Below are 21,918 nucleotides of genomic sequence, written 5' to 3' on the forward strand. Positions count from 1 at the left end.
CAGGTCTTGACTGCAAGCAGGCCTGACTGGTTCCCACACTCTTTAAAGCCAGGAAGACAGTGTGCAATTTCCAGCCGATTCAGACAAGTTATGAGTCACACAACTCGCTTGGAAGTCAGCATTATCATGAGTGGTATGTCATGCAATAAACACGGTGACATGACAGCTGACCACAGCCCTGGTCAGATGGTTTTGTAGCCCATTTTGTTTGATATCGTAGTTGGACAACTGCCCACACTCTCAAAACCACAATCAGAATCCTCATTTTTTCCTTTGCACATGGTACATTTAAACAGCAGATATTCCTCTCTAATGCTAGCCCCATAATAAGGGAAACAAATCATCATGGCAAAGATGGTAAATGACAATGACTTCAACCTCCATGTGTGACACAAAAGAAACTCCACTGACATTTGTCAAAGTCTGTCCGTCTCCTCATTAGTGCAATGTGAGTACATAAATTGTGCATGAGCCACGCATAAAAGACTCAGTTGCACAGTTTAAACTGCCACTCCATCATGACTGTTAAATAGTTGGCTGGAAATTGCACAGTGTGTGCACAGCTTTACTGTGAAGCCATGCTGTTGTAACTTGTGCAGAATGTGGCTTGATATTGTCTCACTGAAATAAGCAGACGTCCCTGAAAAATATGTTGTTTGGATGGAAGCTTGTTAATTCAAAGTACCTCACAGTATTAATGGCGCCTTCACAGATGTGCAAGTGACCCATACCATGGGCACTAATACCCTCACACACAATTGTAGATGCTTAATTTTGAACTTTGCACTGATAACAATCTGGATGGTCCTTTTCCTCTGCCATAGCTTCCAAATACTTTAAAATGTGGACCCATCAGGGCCATGTGGCCACAGCACATATTTTCACTTCAGGCCTAGAAGAGCCAGTGGCACTCTTCAGTGATGAGAATAGGATATTGCTTTGCATGGTAGAGCCTTAACTATGCAGATGCAGCAGCGCACTGAGTTAACTGACAATGGTTTTCTGAAGCATTTCAGAGCCCACCTTGTTATATCCACAACAAAATACTGACAGTTTTCAGTGCAGGGCTGCCTGAGAAGCCAAAGGTCACAGCCATTCAATTTTGGCTTATGTTCTAGCCACTTGCATATAGAGATTTTAGGAGGGCTCCTTTTATACCAAATCATGGTATACACCAGTCATGAATTAACCTGCTTACCTGTGGCATGTTCCAGATGTTTTCATTAAACAACTATTTCACTATTTGCTTGCCCTTGTCCCAACTTTTTTTTTGGAATGTGCTGCAGGCCTCACATCCAGAAAGTGTGTATATTTACAAAAAAACATTCAACTTTATGAGTTTAAGCATTACATATCTTTTTGTGTGCTGTATTTAATTGAATGAAGGTTGGAAAAGATGTGAAAACACTGTCTTTTTTTTTATCCTCATTTCAGCATCTTAACTATTTTGGAATTTGGTTTGTGTGAATCTGAAGACAGAAAGCATGGCAAAAATTTTAGGTAGATATAATACAATAGCAGAGAGAACTAAAAGTAAGAGGAGTTGAATAGAGGTGAGGAGAGGGAGAGGACTGATGGGCTCCAGAGGAGGGATGGAGAAAAAAAGAGCGAGGGTGAAAAAAAGCGAGGAGATGAGAAGAAAAGGTTGGGAAAAAAGAGAGTGTGCGAGCATGACAATGACAGAGTGAGCGAGCGAGGGAGTGTGAATGAAAGGCCGACAGAAAGGGAAGAATCCAAGTGGAACACAAAAGGAGACAGACACTGCCACCTCTCTCACTGTACGTCTGCATCCCTCGCTCTCTCCATCTCTCTCTCTCTCTCTCTCTCTCTCTTTCTCTCTAGCTCCAACCTTTTTTCACCTGTCTCTTTATACTGCTCCCTACTTTCTTTCACTTCTCCTGCTGCTCATTTCCTTTTCTTCTGTGTCGCCTGTCCTCTCTAACCCCTATTTTTCCCTCTACCTTTCTCAAACCCTCCACTTTCACTTCTGTCCTCTTTCTCTGTCATCTCAAATTTATCAGAGAGGAGTGTCCCAGCGCTAAACCGGGTAAATTTGAGGCGCCGCTGTTGTTTTTGGGAGAACACTGGTGTTTGAAATAAGCTTTCTTTGTTCAAGAAGATAAAGCTTAAAGTCACAGCTTTGCATTTTAAAGTGAAAAAAGGTAAACAAAGCTTTAGGAAACCTAAAAGCCTGCTGACATTAAGATGACAACTTTGTGATTTCTCAGTGCAGCACAGAGAAAAATACCCATTATCTTCGAGACAGGTGGCATCTATAAGCCCAGATTAAACTATTATTCTCTGTTTGTTTAGTTTTCAAAACAAGAGAAGGAAAATAAGGGTATGAGAATAACTAAATCATGACTTCTGCTGTTTGAAAACACTGAATAGGCAATCACAGGAAGCAGGAGGGGGGCTGATAAGAGGTCTCTTGTATTTGCTTCTCTGGAGCAGATGTTCTCTGGGGAGCATAGCTTTGTAGTTTAGGAGGTTTAGTATTAAAATCCCACTTTTTAAAGTATTTTTGCAGATATACTAGGCTATTCGGAGTAGTATGGACCTACAAATGTGAAATAAGTCAACCCAGTCCTAGTCTGACTCAATCACTGAATCTGATGGGCTGCTTAAATCTGCTCTTTTTGTGACACCACAATGAGTCATTATAAAAATCCACACCCTATTCTGGTGTCTCCACCTCTGGATTCCAAGCTAAACTTTTGCAATATTTTGCAATTCAAATTTGGTGTCTCATCAGACACTTCCTGTGCCCCTTTGGCATTTATATAACTTTGCATAATTTTGATTTTTTTCACATTTTTTCTGTTTTCATACTACAACTTTTAAATGTTGTTTGAAATATGTTTCTTGATAATCCTGACGAAGGCTACAAGCCAAAACACATCATTTTAATACAGCTGTTCTCTGAACTACATGTGCTGGAGATTTCTGTTCTCTTGAAGACCTTCGTCATCTTCCATGCACCCAGGAAGTTGGTAAGGCTGTGCCAGAATTACCCACTTGAGCTAAACTTTTGCAACTTTATTTGTCATGCAAATGCAGGAGTTGTCAGAGTAATGTTGACCAGGAGAGCTCAGCACAAAAGCTGCCCTGCTGTTGGCTGCAAAAACCAGCATGTGTGTGAATATTGCTCTCCAGCCTCATAGAGCCGAAGAGTGAAGTGGCTGGGACTTCAGCGAAAACATCCTATCCACGTGATTATGTGTGCTAAACATTCTGGGACTGACTGCTTCATCAAACTTGCCCCAACTGTCCATGGCAAATCTACTGACCAGAGAAGTTGATGCACTTTTAAATACCAGTATATTTGTGATATTACTAACACGGGCAACTGGCCTGCAAACAAACTTGTTCCATTTACATGGTCGGTTAACAATGCCTGCTTTAGATCTGCATACAAAGATACAGTTACAGTTTGTTGTTTAATGTTTGTACGATTCTCCATCTGGGTCTGACTTAGCTTAAACATATACAGCTGGACAGCTGTGCTGCCTCAGGCAGCCATGCTTCCCCCAGCAGCATGTCGCCACGTGAAAGGCAGCATCCCCCATGGAGGAGAGGGGTTGAGTGGAGAGACTTGCGGGTGAATCAGAGTCTGTAGGACAGCTGTTGTGGGTTCGATCCCCAGGTCCTGCAGTCACATGTAGATGTGTCCTTGGGCAAGACACTTAACCAGACTCCAGCTGCTTTGTCAGTGGTGTGTAAATGGGTATGGATGAATTTGAATGATACTGATAGCCAAAGCTTTGCCATCAGTGCGTGATTGGAGTGATAGGGTATGGATGGGTGGGTGTGACCTGCAGTGTAAAAGCGCTTTGACTAGTCAGAAGACAAGAAAAGCACTATACAAGCTGAAGTCTATTTACCAAGTCCATTCACAGCTAAGCTTCAGTTTTTGTAACCATGTCAGGTAGTGTGTTTCACATCTCCATGGCTGTTTGAGAGAAGAGACTTTAGAGACATGACCTTGGAGGGTGACTGGGCAAACATTCTGTCACATTTCTTACAGACCAGTCAGAGGGGGACTGGTCAAAAACATATGATGTAGAAAGGAATGAACTATATAATGTGAGCTTGCCATGTCATTAGAAAACTCTTCACCATCAGTGGAGAAAACTCTTGCTGAAGCAGGTCAGGGGCAAAGAAAAGCTTTCAGTGTGGTTCTTTGGTCTTCTGTTGCAAAAAGAAACACCCTGTTTGATGGCGAGCACTTTCACACCCTATCACCCAGTAAATCAGAACACTTGACAGTTTTTAACAATGTTCTTGGCCCTCTAGCATCCTCCATTCCTGAAGTTTTCTGCAATAGATGTTTTAAATTCGATCAACAGATAGTTTCCTTCAGCTGCCACTCCAAACTAAAGCCCAACGTCTTCTAATGGGGAAGACAATGCAGCCATATCACACCAGTTTTAGCTTCCCTCTGCTGGCCAACAGGAAGTCTATGGAGGGAAGGATCCAGTTTAAAATTGCTGACTGTTTGCACAAGTTAGCCCCACAGTACAATGCTTGTCCGAGTTGTTCATGCTCCAGTGCAGTGGCTGCTCTGAGACTGTGGAAATCTTTACCCGAAAATAATTCTCTCTTTTTTATTGCCTTCTTACTCATATTTTGGTATTAATATTGTCATAAGTCTTCACAGCTCTTTGGTTGACTGAGGTGGTCTTAATGGGCTATATAAATACATTTGGACTTGACTAAAAATATGTGCATTAAGATGACACTCTAAAGTCAAGTGAACACATTTTGTCAACCATGGTGCAAAATTGGTTTTCAGATTATGGCTAACATAGCAGTGCTAGCACCACTACCCTTCAATCCTTTTGGCAGGTAAACATCCTGAATATTGTTACTCAATGCTTTGGTGATGTGTGAGCATTACCTAAGCCAGCCTCTGGACAAATCTAACGCCGTTTTCTTGATTAAAATAGTGCTAAACCATGCTGTTCCTTTGAGATGCTATCGCTGCTATCAGTGCACCATTGTTTACATGGGGTTATAAAGCATGGCGGCAGTATGGTGGTAGTCTTTAGGACCAGCTTAGGTGGCTAAAGAAATAGTTTTGCTAATGTCTAATCCTGGTTTTAACTACCCAGGGATCTAAATTTAACTTTTTAGTAGGCTACTTACATCCATCCCAAACTTAAAGCTGCTGCTTTCCCTCCATTCATGTGAATCTCTTTCATTGGCAGCCATTGTTTACAGGCTTGCAGTCACTTCAGCTAAACCACACCTGTAGATACCATCTCTTTCTCCTCACTTCAAATCAAACTGTCATTCTATGACAAGACATGGAATCAGGCCAATCAATCTGCTTTGCTACGTTACAACTTACATTTTGATATTTCACACTTAAAAGTCTTAATTGACTTAATCTGATATGTCTTTATTGCTCTTAATGTAGAAAGTTATCTGTTCTTAGCGCTGTAAAGCACTCTGACTTGCTCGGTGTCTAAATGGTGCTCTCTAAATGAACTTGCCTCGCCTTACCCCTGAACTTCTCCCACAATGCACTTCTAATGCATGTCTCCTACCCTCAGAGCCTCCGCCCTGCTCTGTATTCCACAGAGTGACTCAATATTTAGCATATAAGAGATTTCAAAGTCACTCTGTTTTCCACTTTCTTCTTCCTACCCCTCCACACTTCGACACTGCTCTCCAGCGCATCGCCTGACACGATTAGCGACTCGGCAGCAGACTCAACTTTGGCCGAACAAACCTGTCGATGTGATGGCGTCTAAAAAAAAAAAAGTCGCTCGAGGGGAAGAGGGTGACGGTTGCAAAGAAAGCAAGGGGGTGAAGAAGGGGAGAGTGAGAAGGAGGCAGTGAAGGGTGTAATTGGTCGAGGGAAGTCAGGCATGGAGAGCATTGTTGGCTGCCTACTGTAGCACGAATCTCTTTGTATTCATACTCAGACTCTCTCTCTCTCTCCATCGCTACACTTACCATCCATATTTCACCCCATATCTCCCTCCTCACTCCTCTTTCTCTCCTTTAGTTTCACACTATATAGCAAAAAGTACACGGACAGACCTGCCGACACACTTAAAAGTACTTTCGTTCTGTCTTTCATGCATTGAGCCTCAAACCTTTGTTCAAATAAAGAAAATCTCAACGCTCCCTTCCCACTCCTTCATCATTCCACCATTCTCTACAACCTCTTTTCTGCTCTCCTGCCTCTTGGTTCCACTTTTTTTTTTCTCTATTCACAACTCCAATTTTCCCTCTCTCATACCCTCACTTGTCCCCCTCCTCTCCTTTGCTCTCTCCTCTCACTCTTTTTCTGATGCTTCACGCTGGAGCTCCATGCTGATAGACCATGAATATCAAATACCTGTGCGATCGACGGAGCTGCGGCTGGCACAGCATGGAGGAGGAGTGGGAGGCAGCTGTGTGTGCGTGTGAAAGAGAAAAGTGAGTGACAGAGTGAGAAAGTGAAGGCAGGCCTGGGCATGTCTAAAGGTAGATATGTGACAGGAAAAGCACACAAGCACCCTGCAAATGTCATCTTTGTATACCGCTCCAGAGCATCCCGCTTAGACTGAAACCACACAAACCTGGCACATGGTGACAAGAGAAAACATGGGAAGAATCACATGATACTAGGGCTTCAAGTTATGATGCACTGAAGGTCAAACTTCTACTTAAAAATGTATAAACTGCAAACTGTTTTGCCATTAAAGGCACAGCCTTTGCAGCTGGGACGCAGTGCACCAGCTGGTTGTAAACCGAGGAATAACTTTACATCTTAAAAGTTACACCCCGTGCACCAGCTTGACTTTAGCTCTCTTTTAGTTATGCCTGGGTGTAACCATGACTTTATAGAGTCAGACTTAACCAATGTATAATAAAAGATATGAATAATATGTATGTCTTATCTCAAGGCGCAGCCTGGGACAGGAGGGTTTTCAGTTGGGTGGACTCAAAATTCCATCTCTGCTTTTTGCAGATGACGTGGTTGGCGTCTTCTGCAGGGGACCTCCAGCAAGCACTAGGACGGATTGTGACTGAGTGCGAAGCAGTCTCTGCCGGAAAACAGTGGGTTGCTCCCTCTGGGTGGGGTGTGGAGTATTTTTGCCCCAAGTGAAGGAGTTCAAGTACCTTGGGGTTTTGTTCACAAGTGAGGGTAGAGGGAGCAGTGCGATTGACAGGTGGATCGGTGCAGTTACTGCGGTATAGCAGACCACTGTAGTGAAGAGGGAGCTGAGCCGGAAGGCAAAAGTCTCAATTTACTGGTCAATCGCTGTCCTAACCTTCACCTATGGTCATGAACTCTGGGTAATGACCGAAAGAACAGGATTGCGGGCTCAAGTGATCAAAATGAGATTCCAAAGGAGGATAGGCTGGGCTCAGCCATAGAGATAGAGTGAGGAGCTCAGACATCTGGAAGGATATCGCAGTAGAGCAACTGCTCCTTTGCATAAAGAGGAGCCAGTTGGGATAGCTCAGGCATCTGATCAGGATGCCTCCTTGTTGCCTTCCTGTGGAGGTCTTCTGGGCACGTCCAACTGAAAGGAGACCCCGGGGTAGACACAGAACTCACTGGAAAGATTATATATCTCATCTCACCTGGGAACGGCTTAGAATTCCCCAGAAGGAGCTGGAAAATGTTACTGGGGAGAGAGATGTGTGGGCTGACTTGCTTAGCCTGCTGCCACCGCGACCCCACCCTGGATAAGCGGAAGAAAATGGAAGAATGGATGTATGTCTTGACTTCCAAGCCCTCTGAAAATCCTTTCTTTTACTTAAAATAATCACAGTCTCATCTTAACAGGAAGAAGAGTATCCTTATCTCAAACAGCAAAAATGCAACCCTAAATCTGAAAGGTTGGGGTGTATCAAAAAAGTATCATAGTATAACTATCAGATAAGTACTAGCTAAAATACTAGCTCGTTTTGAATTTGACAGCAGTAGCACGCCTCAAAAAGGTAGGGATGGGGTGACAAAAGGCTTGAAAAGTACGTAGTAGTAAAAAGCAGGGGCTCTAAAAAATGTGAAAAAAATTCCGAAAAAACCCTCAATATAAATTCGCAAAGACTTTGAATATCCCACCATCTGCAGCATGTAATATCATCAAAAGATTCAGAGAATCTGGAGAAATCTCAGTGCTGAAGGTCAGTATTGGATGATCGAGATCCAGGCGGCCCTGGATTAAAAACAGCCATGATTCTGTACAGGAAATCACAGCATGGGTTCAGGAACACTTCTAGAAATGAGTGTCTCTCCACAAATGCAAGTTAAATCTGTTTCGTGCAAAGAAGTAGCCTCATGTGAATATGATCCCAAAAAGCCTCTGTCTTCTCTGGGCCATAGCTAATTTAAAACGGACTGAGGCAAAATGGCAAACTATTCTGTAGTCAAATGAATCAAAATTTGAAATTCTTTCAGAATCCATGGATGCCTTGTTTAGACTGAAGATGACAGGGACCATCCAGCTCGTTACACTGAAACAGTTCAAAAGCCTGCATCGGGTTGCATTAGTGCCTATGGCGTCAGCAGCTTACACATCTGGACAGGCACCACCAATGCTGAAAAGCAGATAGAGGAGCAACATGGGATCCCATCCAGACAATGTCTCTTTCAGGGAAGGCCTTACACATCTCAGCAAGACCAATTCCTAAACTACTGGAGAAAGAACTCAAGCAACAGGTCTCCTTACTTCTCAGACGTTTACATACTAGTGTTAAAATAAGAAGGGATACTACACAGGGCTAAACATAGCCCTGTCTTGCCTTTTTGCCATCACATTCAAAATGAGGTAGTATTTTTCATGAAAGGGAGAAATGTCTCGGTTCAACATCTGATATCTAATGTGTATAAAATTAGGGTTCACAACATTTGCACACCATTGCATTGTTTATTATTGTGCCCCAACTTTTTTGGAATTGGGTTTGTACAATGTAGAATTGTACAATGTACAATTAAGAGAAGTTTTTAAATTTCTAACTCTAACCAGATTACGTACAAAGAGAAACTAAAGAGGAATTGTTGAAGTGTAAATGGTGCTATACTAATTGGCGATCACTGGATATCACTTGGTCATTTTGTACGTGCGCTCCTGCATATTTCAACAGAGTCCATTTGTGTGTTCATAGAACAAGCATTTTGAAGCCATCTTGTAGCTTGAAGTCATGGTTTCAGACTAAAATAGCACTCATTAAGAAATAAATGGTAAAGTCAAGATCACAAAAACATCTCCACATTTAATCCCCAAATCAACACACTGGTAAGAATCGATTCAGATTCTCAACATGGACTTAGAAATATGTATTTTGAGTTAATACCTGAATTCCAAACGTGATTGAAGAATTCTGATAAAAAATGACTATTGAATTTCAGCAATTAATATCATCTGTTAAATGGCCATTCAACAACCCTAGATGATTACTACACTCCACTTCACTTTAAACTTCTTACTTTCACTTTAAAATTAATCAGCTGCTTTCTAACTCTCTCCACGTTCTGGACTGTCATACACTATGTGGCCAGCTCTTTAAAGCTCCACAACCCACTAGAAACCATTTATAACCTCATCCAACCCGAGCAATTACACCAGCAGCTGCTCTGTGTCGCTCCACGTATGTGTGTGCTCCTGTGTGAGCAAACCTATGTGTGAAAGTGCCGTGTATGTGCGGGTGTGCATCTGAGGTTTGTTTCTGTGAGGCTCACCATATGGCTGCTGTGTGTTGTTTTGACTTTTAAAGTGCACATTTAGTCTATGTAACTGTATCCTTTGTGGATATGTGAGTGTGTGTTTGTAGAGGCCAGGTGGCAGCTTGAAACATCACTTTAATTAAGCCGGAGAGCCTGTTCTGTGGTAGAACGGCCCTCTCTGATTGACTCGTATGTGTCACCAGCAGACCGCTAACAGAACACAGAAGCAGCATCAAGTGGGCAGCCACAGGTCTGCAGCCATTAATCACAGCTGCTCTCTGACTCTGGCTATTATAACACAAATTAAGATAGCAATTGGACAAATTCTCTGGTATGTTAAAAACGCCCTGCGAAAATGCAAAACAATGACTCAAAATATAATGGTCTGCTAATTATTATGATTTTCTTTTTACTTTTGGAGTAGACAAAAAAATAATCAAATTAAGAAGTTGATTTCTTTATGACATGACTAAATTATTTCCCACTTTAATTACACAATTACAAAAAAGTACAAATACCATCTAAATATTTGATCATATTTTTTGCTTTATTATTGTACAAATGTTTCAGCCATCAGTGGCTGTAGGTTTATTATTACTATCATTATTATCATTTCATTTTGATCAAAATTTTGAGAGAGGTAATTATGGCATTCTCTTGTTAAACATTTTTTTTCCTGAGGTTTAAACAAAAGTTTTCAACCAAGCACATTAGTAGATCTATAATTTGGCATGGTAAACACATACCAAGCATTGTTATCTTTACTAAAGTTGCTGTTTTTTGCATCAATTTCCACAAAAGGCTCTCTGGGAGTGCAATATCCCTCTCTGAGAATCTTCAAAGACCTGTTTCCTGCATGTATTTTTGGCCAATCACGGCACAGCATATCAGCATCAGACTCAGTGATAGCTATCAGGAGGGCTTCATGAATATGAGCTCAAATTTCTCAGTTGGCCCCTTATGGCTGGCTGCAGTGATAGGTGATAGGGACTGATCTCACCGTTAAAGGGATACTTCAACATTTTGGCAAATTCGCCCATTGCTATAATCCCTATAGTCTTACCAATAGGTTCGTTACCTTTAGTTGTCGGTGCAAGCTATTTTTAGATCAGCGGTGCCGAGTTAGGAGCTGTTCTGCCAACGCAATGGATTCTTATGGTATCCCGGCTTTCCCTCACCAAGCTCATCAAACACACAGTCCAACAACTCCAGAATGCTCTCGTGGAAAAGTCGACATTCACCACGCTATGAAATAATCTTGGGACATTAAGTGACGGAGATGTTTTAAAGTTAAATGCAAAGCCAGAAATACACTCCAGACATGGCTGCTGCACTGTCTCACCTAGTGGTTTACTCAAGAAATAGTTCAGAGTATTTGCTTCATGTGTCGTAATGTTACATAATTACACGTTATTATTTCACAGTGTGGTGAATGTACAGGTCACAACTTGTCCACAAGAGCGTTCTGGAGTTGTTGAATTGTGTGTTTGATGAGTTTGATGAGGGAAAGACGAGATACCATAAGAATCCACTGCGTTTGCAGAGCAGCTCCTAACTCGGCACTGCCAATCTAAAAATTGCTTGCACTGACAACTAAAAGGTAACAAACCTATTAGTAAGACTATAGGGATTATGGCAATGGGTGAATTTGCCAAAATGTTGAAGTATCCCTTTAAAGGCTTACCTCAAATTTCCACATACAGTGACCGCGCCACGATCCGCCGGTGAATTGTCCTGCACATTGCTCCCTCTCTAGTCTATCAGAGCAGTTCCACAGTTGGTGCCCCAGACCGGCAGCAACGTGTGCCTGGACTGACACTTCGCTCTGCTTTGTTCAAGATACGCTACAGGTCTATTTTCAGCACCGGCCGCTACTAAACCGCGTCAATACCTGTTGATCAGAAAGCTCAGTAAGAGGAAGTCACAAGTGTAGGATATCTGGTTTCTTTCAAAATACAACCCAATGCACTGACTCCCAGTCGCAAATCATCACTATATCAACATTATGCGAGAGCAAAAGGTCACCAAGAGGTCAGTGAGTAACAGAGCTACAACAGCGTCATTGATTAGGAAAAGTTTACTTTTGAGGACATTTAGCCAAATAATTTTGCATAAAACCACAGATCCTTTAATCAAAAATTAACCTTTTAACTTCCCAATTTACTCACCCAATGGCCGAAGCAATAATATCATGGACTTATACCAGAAAGGATGATAAATTAATCCAAAAAGGTGATCAGGGCTGCGCAGCGCTCTAGACTCACTGCCAGTGGGCGAGGTCGCTCACCGTCAGTCGGACCAAACCAGCAGCGCAGTCATCCTATGTGGAAATTGCTGGTTAAAGTTCCATTAATTTTTGGAGGAAATAATTTTTTTTTTATAAGAGTATGTTAACAAGACAGAAATGTTGGTTTTATTCCAGTTTATTTTAATGTCTGGCCCCCAGCAAGAAAAAGCTGGCCATTATGAAAATGCACATGATGACTCCTGGTGTAGGATACCACAACAACCACTGTGAAGTATGAGCACAGGACAACAGTGGTAGCAAAAATCTGCAGAAGAAATATCAAAATGACGGCATAAGTAGCTTTAGTTGTGGAGGGATTTTTCTCTCTGATACTCTCTCTCATATGAAGACTATATGAATGTAAAAAAAGAAAAGGTTGCTGCAAGATATACAATGAATGATGTGCCTAAGCCCATCAAATTATTATGCGTGCGTAGGAAACACTGCAGTATTTGCAGATGTACGGGAGTCATCATCATCATATAATGCCAGTGTGGGCACGCTTAAAGGCTAATCAAGTCGTGTTAATGACAGTGATGCATAACAAAATGTGTTAGCTGTGATAAACTGTTGTGACATGTCATGTTTGGAGCACATCATCCAACACAATGTCACCAGGGCTTCCATAAACATCCTGTATTATGACTTATAATGCTATGAATCGGATGAGATACTTACGCTGTATCATCACCAGCCCATACATATCCTGCTTGACTAAATGCTTTATCATGTCATCAAAAAAACCTTCATCATTACACCAAAAGTGCCGACAGATTGCCGTTTCATAACAGCTTTGTGTGCATGTGTGATAGATAGCATCTTGGCACGCTGTAACTGCAACATTACTGCTGCCGCCGCTGATGGCTTTTCAATATAGCATTGCAGTCATTTTCCATAAGCCTGTGTGACTAATGGCATAAACAATGGAGCTGAATGTTCACGTTATGGGCCCATTATGGGACTATCAGGGCAGGCATGTAAAGACGGATGTCTTTGATCAGCACTCTATTGTAGGAGCCAGGTGCAGGGAAGAGGTTCAGCGTCTTTAAGTGTGGTTTTAAGAGTCTGTGTGTGCTAGCAAGTGGAGAGGAAGGGAGGATCCAAAAGCAAAGACAGAAGCAGGAGAAATATAATGAAACTGAAGAAGAGTGAGGCTATAAGTGCATGGAAAAGAGAGAGAAAAGCCAACAAAGTGTTTTGTTTCTACACGCCATTGGAAAAGCAATGAATTGCTTAAATGACTCCCAGTCTATTTGTGAAGCCACCCAAAGTATCTCATTTGCCTCTGATGCCTTTTTCCCAGAGCATAATGACCCAAGTATGGTGATGTCATGCAGCAGTTACCTCAATCAGCCAATGGGGTTTCCCGCCTGTCACCGACTGCCTTGGATGCTAAAGGGAGCAGTCAAAGGCGACAAGTTAGACACACGAGCCCCTTACACAGAGACCACTTTAATACAGGACATGTACAAAAAGCAGAGTAATGTCCAAGATGTTAATGGAATGGCTATGGAGGCTAAAGTAATGCAAATGTTCCCTGAATGCTCCAAAAGCTTCTGTATGAAAACAATAATGTCAAATCAGTGAAAGTTTTAGCCACCCACATGCTTGAAAGCCAGATCCAACAAACCTAAGTGTCACGCGGCGAGCATCAGCCTCCAAAAGGACTGCTGCAAAGGCAGAAATATTGGGGGGATTTTTAGGTCATTGGAGCAATTTCACAAAGTGAGTGTTTTTTTCACTTCAGTTGTTGCATTTTGTCTGCCGTGTAACCCTCGACAAAGCTTTCAGTCTCTCACAGGATGAGTCATGCTATGCCAGCCTCAAAAAAACTCAGCTGTCGTGCCAGAAAACCTGCAGATCTACAGGCAGTTATGCTGTTAGTCTTTAGGTAGTTAAGAGATGGAGCACATAAAGGATTCATGTCACATAAAAGCACAAAAACAACGTTAGATATGCTTAAGCCCTAAAAGAGTAAAAGAGCGCTAAGCTACGCACGTCAACCCAACTAGAACCTTTTTCTTCTTTCAGCTCTCTTACTTCAACTTGGACAACAAGTTTCTTTAATGTAGCTGTACAAGTGGGCATAAAGGTGGGATAAAAAAATCAAGGGACAAAGTACTGTCATCCTGATTTGTGTGGTGTTGGTGGCAAATCAAACAAAATTGGCAAGGACCAGGTAAGGACCTAGCTGCTAGTTACCCATAAGTTAATGGGATAGAAAGTCCATCTGTCCGTTTTCGATACCGCCTATCATGTTGGGGGTGCTGCAGCCTATCCCAGCTGTCACTGGGCGAGAGGTGGGTACACCCTGGACTGGTCGCCAGTCAATCACAGGGCCGACATACACAGACATACAACCAGGCACGCTCATACTCACACCTTCGGCCAATTTAGAGTCATTAACCTAATGTGCATGTTTTTTGGTGGTGGGAGGAAGCCGGAGTACCCGGAGAGAACCCACGAATGCGCAAGGGGAACATGCAAACTCCGCACTGAAGGGCCCTGACCGGGAAGTGAACTAGGGACCTTCTTGCTGTGAGGCAACAGCGCAAACCCATGCGCCACCGTACAGCCTGGGAAAAAAATGTCCTTATAGGAAATCCATAAAATAGGGGGCAGGTTTAGCTCAGTTGAGTCCTCAAAGCACTGGTCGCCAGAATCAGGTTTGACACGTCAACACAACTTGTGTTGCTCGGCAGCCGAGATCAAGCTCTACTGTGTATCTTTAGTCCGGGTCTTTTCACCCCTAGTGTGCCTACAGACCGCCGGCAGTTTTCATCCCTTGGGACATCCACAGCATGACCACAGGCTCAGTCAACTCTATCTACCAGGACAGTACCCTAGGCTGTGCTTATGTGCCACATCCACCCTTACTCCGCTTGAAAGATGTCGACTTTGTTATCCTTTCAACTGATTATTCTCCCATGCCCTTGGTATAATGCAAGGACCTCAAGAGTATGACTAGGGTTGCGTCAATCCTGCTTCCTGCCCGTTGGTGCCCTTAGCCGGGCTTACTCGCCATTAAATGGCCTAATTCAGCCTCAGCTTTTGGCCCAGACATGCCTAAAAGTTTTTCACAGCACTGTATTCTGACAAGGTTTAAGATTACAGAAATGTGGGTTTTGATTTCTATTTAGGGAGGGCTGTGTCCTGCAGCTAGACCAGTAGAGAGCCACTGCTTCAAAACATTCAAAGTACGTTTTTGTTTTAATTATTGACATAAGTTAGAGAAGATCAAAAAGCATTTCTATTAAAAGTAATATCTTACAACTTGTTTTTGTCTACTGAAAAGGTGTGTACTACGTTAAAATGGAAACTCGTGCATTAAATCAGCTCTGATCTGTTGAATCCACACCCTGCACCTAAAGCTCTACACCATCACGGCTCCTCTGCTCTTGTTGTTGTTGTTGTTGTTTTCTTGGCCAGTGAGATGTTTAAAATGAGGCGCCTGACAGCAGATAACATCTGAAAGCTACAGACTCCATTATGGCGGTTGATGTTCCGGGAAAGGGTGAGGAGAGAGACTCATCTGGAGATTTGGAGTTAGGAAGGATGAAAAAGAAGAGCGGTGAGAGGAGAGAAAATTGGAGAGAGAGGAGACAGCAATCCCATTTCTGATTCCCTTGATTTCTCTGGTTCTCATCCTGTGGTTATATTGACATTTTGGGGAAAATTTTATCAGTTGCTCTTACTTCCCTGAATCCTACAAAAAATATACACACTTTAGTCCACACAGCGGATCACATTAAGAGTTACAGAGCTCAGCCCACGCCTCAATGTGAAACAACAACAGTGTTTACATCAATGATGGAAGGCCACCTCTGTGGTATGTCTCTGATGCAGATGTGATATGTGCCAGCTGTGGTCGCAGTAACCAACACCATCCTACCATACTGTTCCTTGATGACGAGAATCATCCTCACAGCTTGCAGGTATGACCGCCGTTCAAATTAACTGGCCAATTACACCTCTAATGCGCCACTCAAAACGCAATCATATCACGCACACTTGGCCAGATGTAACCTGAAGGGAGAGCCAGATGTGAAGACGTGCAGTCTGCGGTTGTTAAATTAGAGCTCTAGCTCGCTTTGTAAATGGAAGAGTTATGGAAATGTGAATGGCCATTTAATTTCAGCAATAAAGAAAGACGAGCTTTTAACAGCTGCTGTGGTGGAAACCTTTTGGAGTATTATATGAGGGGTAACAGTCAGGTACTGTAACAGGGTTACTGTGCACCCTGCTGAGAGCGGCTTCTCGCAGGGCTGGGTGATATGGACCAAATATCACATTTAGGTATTTTTTTTTTTTTAGCTGAGTGGCAATAAACAAGACAATCCCAGTTTTTTGGAAAGAAATGAATGGCTGTCACTACACCAGAATCACAAACTCTGATATGAATCTGGCCAAAATTCAACCTGCAATGAAATCTGTTTGATACCACAGCAATAAAAATACAACTTGTGTGCAGTTTGGAGACAATCCAAGCTGCAACTGAGCAAGAGGTAGAGTACACCCTGAACTGACGTGAAGAGGCAAGCAATCACAGTCATGTGCACACCTACGGGCAATTTAGCATCACCAATTAACCTAACAAGCGTGTCTTTGTGAAGTGGGAGGAAGCCAGGGTACCTGGAGGGAACCCATGCATGCACAAAGAAAACATGCAAGCTGGAAATTCTTGCAAAATCCAGATGGAGGATTAGATAGAGAAACCTTCTCTCTGTCAGGGGGCAGCACTACCCAATGATATCACCATGCAGCCCTCTAGACTTCTAATATGGGGATTTTTTAAAAATTATTTTTCATTATGAAAAAACACAGGCAAGCTTCTTTATATCTAAATTGTCGAAGATTTTTAGCCTTATTTATTAATTAATTAATTTATTTTTTGTTCAAATAAGATTTCTGGGGCTCTTTGTTACATAGAGACCCAGATCCCACACGGTCAGTAAAAATGGTTAAATCTGTATTATTTTAATGATTGGTGGCATCAAAAAGTGAATAAACTTCATGAGCTTCAGTTGTATTTTGAACCAAAAGAAAGAAAAAGAGCTCTTTCTGAATTGCACAATTATGTTGGCACCAATTGGAAAAATGTATGGAACTAGTGGGAGCAAGGGTCCCAAAAATATTTGCACAGCTCTAGACAGTGTTCAGGAGTTATCCTGCAGTTTTTAGTAACTAAAAAACATTAATTCCCAAATTTGGGTATCTAAGACTTTTGTTTGCATCAGTATCAGAGGTACTAACATCTTGTGTTTTTTCCCTGATAATATAAAAGCTACAAAATTAGATTAAACACTATAGAAAATAATAAAAGATCAGAGGGCAGGTGGCCTAGAGCAGGGGTCATCAACTATATTTGTACAACGGCCAGCTTTTTTTCTTGACAGACATTTTTGGGGGCAGATTTTCATTTGGACTTTCAATGGAGTCTTTCGCTAACTAAAACCAGGCTTTCATGTAAAGACATCTATCTAGCCACTCTGCCATAAAGCCCAGATCAGTGGAGGGCTGCAGTGATGGTTGTCCTTCTGGATCTTTGTCCCATCTCCACACAGGATCTCTGGAGTTCAGTCAGAGTGACATCAGGTTCACGGTCACCTCTTTTACTAGGACTCTTCTCCCCTGATTGCTCAGGTTAGCCAAGCAACTATCCGAGAATTATAAAGGTAACTACGCTCTTGGGAACCCTCAGTGCATTTAATTTTTTTGTAGCCTTCACCAGATCTCTACCTTGCAACAATCCCATCCTTGAGCCCTGCAGGCAGTTCCTTTGACCTCATGGCTTGCCAGCTGTGAGATATTCTATAGAGAGGTGCCTTCCCAAATCATATCCAATCAATTTAATTTACCACAGGCGGACTCCGATTAAGGTGTAGAAACATCTCAGCAAAGATAAAGAGAAGCATTTTTACAATACTTACGTTAATGTAATATTTTAGTGTTTTTTTCTGTTTTATATAAATTTGTAAAATGTTCTGAAACTCTGTTTTCACTTTGTCATGACGGGGTACTGAGTGTAGATTTATGAGAATATTTATATTCTTTTTCAACTGTAGCATGAGTCCGCAACATAACCAAACTAACATTAGTGAAGGGGGTCTGAATACTTCCTGAATGCAATGTAAACTGAACAAAACTTTAAGCATCACCAGAAGTAGTTGATAACATTTAAGTAATGCAATAAAGTCTATGTGTAAAGATCAGGAAGAAACATGTGGATCCATCTTTTCTCCCTCTCCTCTTTTTATCCACCTTTGTGTGTGAGCTGATGATGATTTATATAACTAATGTAAAGCAAAGGGAACTGCATGCATCGCGTATAATTTCACCTTATATTTAAATAACTAATATTTATTGCAGGAGGAAAAAAAAACATTGCAGTTTTTCCTATAATGTTTAGCCCTATCATAAACCATATCAGTACAAACAACAGTGCCCTACTCTATATCTGATTAGAAAATATTTCAGTATATCTTAGATACAGGATATATTGCCCAGCCTTGCCCTGTTGTAGTAAATGTATATCTGCTGCTACTGCAGGGTGCAACCCCAACCTTAGTGATGTTTATCTGCATTCAGTGCCGGGCATTTATGACCATGCTATATCAGCCTTTATATGTCAAGTGCCTCTATTACCGATGGCACCATATGTCAAAGTTGCCTGTGCAATTTTGGAACAGCCACAGCCATCTCTGTGTGCATTTCCCACCTCAATAAAGTGAAAGAGAACCTAAACACACTGTTTGTTATTCTCCTCACACAACAGAGCGAGGCTGCTGCAAGAAGGCCAAACTGACAACCTTATCCACAGCCAGCAAATAGAGCAAACCCTCCTGTGTGTTTCCACCTCTGCTGACAAATACAGCTCTGAGGGGAGTGATGGAGAGAATTACTCTGCAGCACAACCTCAACAGGACCACACTGATCAAGCATGAAATTGTGATTTGTTAGGGCAACTCTGGGTGGAGATTAAAATTAGTGTTAGTGACGAACAGTTTTATGCACGACCAGCGGGTTGCACTTTGATTAACCAGCTAGTTACTACTGCACCCTGGACGCATGCAAATGCCTTTGTTTTGGTCCCAACTGGGTGCTAAAATTCAGTGTTTTTTATAGCAGAGATTAATAACATCCATGCAGAGGGGAGTTGAGGCTAATAAAGGAGTAGGAGCTGTAAGCTGCTTTTGGGGTAGTGAGTTTAATAGCAGGCTGGTGTCTGGGTGGAGTCTTACCAAATCTCTGGGGCATTGCATCTGGGGCTCAGCATTCTAGAGGATGGAAAGAACCAAAAGTAGATCAAGCAATCATATTTATTCATAAAAACATTGACAATATGAGCACAAAGGAGATGTAAAAGGGAGCATTATTGGTAAATGGAAGCAATGGTATGAATAAATGAGGATGCAGGATATGAAAATGATCAATCTCAGCAGTTAGATGGGATGTTATTGCTTGGTAGTTGCAATATCTGAAAGTGGAGATAAAATACAGTCATCTAACCTGCACACTTAATCAGATCCAGTTTGATTTACCTTCTGGAGGCTCTCCAGTCAGAGTCCTCTTACTGTCCAGCTGCCATAACCCAGATAAGAAAACTCTCAGGTCAACCTGATTGCTTTTGCCAGATCAGGTGAGCTCTTAGCAATAGATTTCACTGAATCAGTGGGTTTTCTTCAACTTGGGTTTTTAAAAGTAGATCTAAATGTAGAGAGTTTTCAAATAAACTCTAAGATGAATGAAAGAGTCCTGGGAACCTTAAACCAATCATTAAATCCAGCTCCTTTTTTGTTTTTAAGAAATTTTTTTCTTTGACTTATTTCTAAGCCTGCAGCAATCTTTTGACAATCTCTTGTGTAGCAGATCAACCTTATAATGGCTGTTTCAGACTGGGTGCATGGCGGCCCTATCAATACTGTACACAGCTCAATTTTTATTTTGGTGTATTTTATCAAGTCAGGGCTTTCAGACTGCCAACATCATCATCTGCATCATCTAGAAGGCCTGCCCATTTCTTCTGCAAGTCGTGCATGTCTCTCAGCCAAAACAGACAGGAAAATCATACATTGGGAGCAATATTCATCTTGCTTTAGTAGAAATGTAAGTCCCCATTGGTAAAACAGTTTGCAATGCATCTGCCTAATGGAGCTGTCTAACTTTTTGTGAGATTTTTCTGTTTCAAAATCAGCAGAACATCCCTAAGAAAGATAAACACATGCAATTAAACTTTCAGTTTGTGCTTTTCAAAGTGAAGGCCTGGTTTAGCATCTATGTGAAGAAATTCACCTTGTTTGTGCAGAATACTTTAATCCTAAATGTGTCCCAGTTCAGTTATATAATGAATCAGGTCACTTGTTAGGGGATTTAATGAGGTAAAAATGAAGAAATGCAAAGCTGTGTCAGCAGGGAAACGCAGCTAGAGTTAACATGCATCGCAGCTGTCATGCAGCAAACACACACCCAGTCTGAAACTGACTTTAGGGTTAAAAAATTTACTTGAGATGAAAGCATCAACAAACCAATACTTAAACTGTAGGCCTCTGGCATTGATCAATCATGGGGGTACGAAGGAATGTAATCCCTTTTAGTCTGAGGGCCAGAGTTGGCTTTTTTTAGCTCTGGCAGTGTTTATTTTTAAATCAAAATCAATGTAGTCCAGCATTCTGAGCACTCAGCATCTGACTGTGACTTCAACAGAGCAGAGTCTCACAATTGGAAAGTTATGGGTTCAGTTCATAGACTGTAGCAAGAATTGGACAAAGCCTGTGTAACATCAGCTCTCTGCGAGCATTAGGCAGACTCAAACTGCTTTTGAAGCCAATCTGCAGCAGCTTCCATGTTGAAATCGCAGTCTCAACCAAACTTTGGATCAACCTAACGGCCCGCCCACTAAGCTTGACTTCCAGTCAGCTGGCTAACTAGCATTGTGACTGACAGAAATGTAGCTTCTGCCTGTCAAGCCATCTGTCAATAAGTCCGCAGTGAGGTTTTTCCTAAATATAGTCAAAACCATTGTGGTATAAAAAAATGTCACCCCTCATATAGCGAGAGCACATGAAGACATTAGCTAATGAGACATTATTGTCTATTTTTTTTTTTTTTCCAGGCTGTAAACCAGTTTATAGCGTAAAAAATGCCTTTTAATGTGTGTTCAGACAGGACTTCCGGTGTTCCTGCAGCCAGCCTCAAGTGGACGCTCGCTATATTGCAATTTTTTGCACTTCCGCATTGGCTTCATTTTTCAGGACCAGAATTTGCCGTTTGGTTCAATCCTCAGCTCCTACGGTCACATGTCGCTGTGTCCTTGGGCAACATACTTAAAACACAGTTTACTCTCACTGCTTCGTTGGTGGCGTGTAAAAGAGTATGGATGGGATTAGCTAATACTGACGGCCAATTCTCCATAGCAACCTCTGCCATCAGTGTATGATTGTAGAGTGAGCGGCGTGGAAGGGTGGATAGGTGTGACCCACGGCGTAAAAGCACTTTGAGATGACTATAAAGAGTTACAGAAGATCAAGTCCATTTATCATTTACCACCCTGGGAAGAAAAGACTCTCAGTGTCAGCTGTTTATGTCGCTGCACTTAAAAGCGCTCTCAGTTTAAAACTGCTCAGCTTCTATAACAGTGCTGCATTCGTCAGCGTCATTTCTCCCTTGCTAATCAAAATCAAAAAGGGGCGGGACTTAAAACAATAGCAGAAGAGAAACCAATTTGAATTTCATAGGGTAGTTTTCAGGTTTCAGGTCTGCAGCTGCTGCCTGTGTCAGGAGAGGATTTATTTACATGGTTTGCATGTCTTCCCAAATAAGAAGCACAAAGAGCTACTTTAAAACAGTGTGACTTCTACCGAGTAAAGCAGGATTCTTTATTTACATAGTAACAAAGAACGCTGGGGAGAAGTGCTCTGAAAATGAGGTTACAGGCGATGACAGTGCTAAAAGAGCCGGC

General features: G+C 41.9%; 1 protein-coding gene across 3 annotated transcripts in view; it reads right to left on the minus strand.

The window, feature by feature from the left end:
- LOC121520462 (partitioning defective 3 homolog) overlaps window positions 1-21,918 on the minus strand; it is a 443,160-nt gene that overhangs the window by 181,220 nt on the left and 240,022 nt on the right. For all 3 annotated transcript variants that reach the window (XM_041803924.1, XM_041803923.1, XM_041803922.1), the window contains 2 exons: window positions 19,202-19,237; window positions 13,305-13,352 (listed from right to left, as the gene is read on the minus strand). In XM_041803924.1, the coding sequence (XP_041659858.1) occupies window positions 13,305-13,352; window positions 19,202-19,237 (84 nt within the window). The remainder of the gene's footprint in view (window positions 1-13,304; window positions 13,353-19,201; window positions 19,238-21,918) is intronic.

The sequence above is a fragment of the Cheilinus undulatus genome, linkage group 13 (assembly GCF_018320785.1).
Source record: "Cheilinus undulatus linkage group 13, ASM1832078v1, whole genome shotgun sequence".
In the NCBI taxonomy this organism is placed as follows: Eukaryota; Metazoa; Chordata; class Actinopteri; order Labriformes; family Labridae; genus Cheilinus; species Cheilinus undulatus.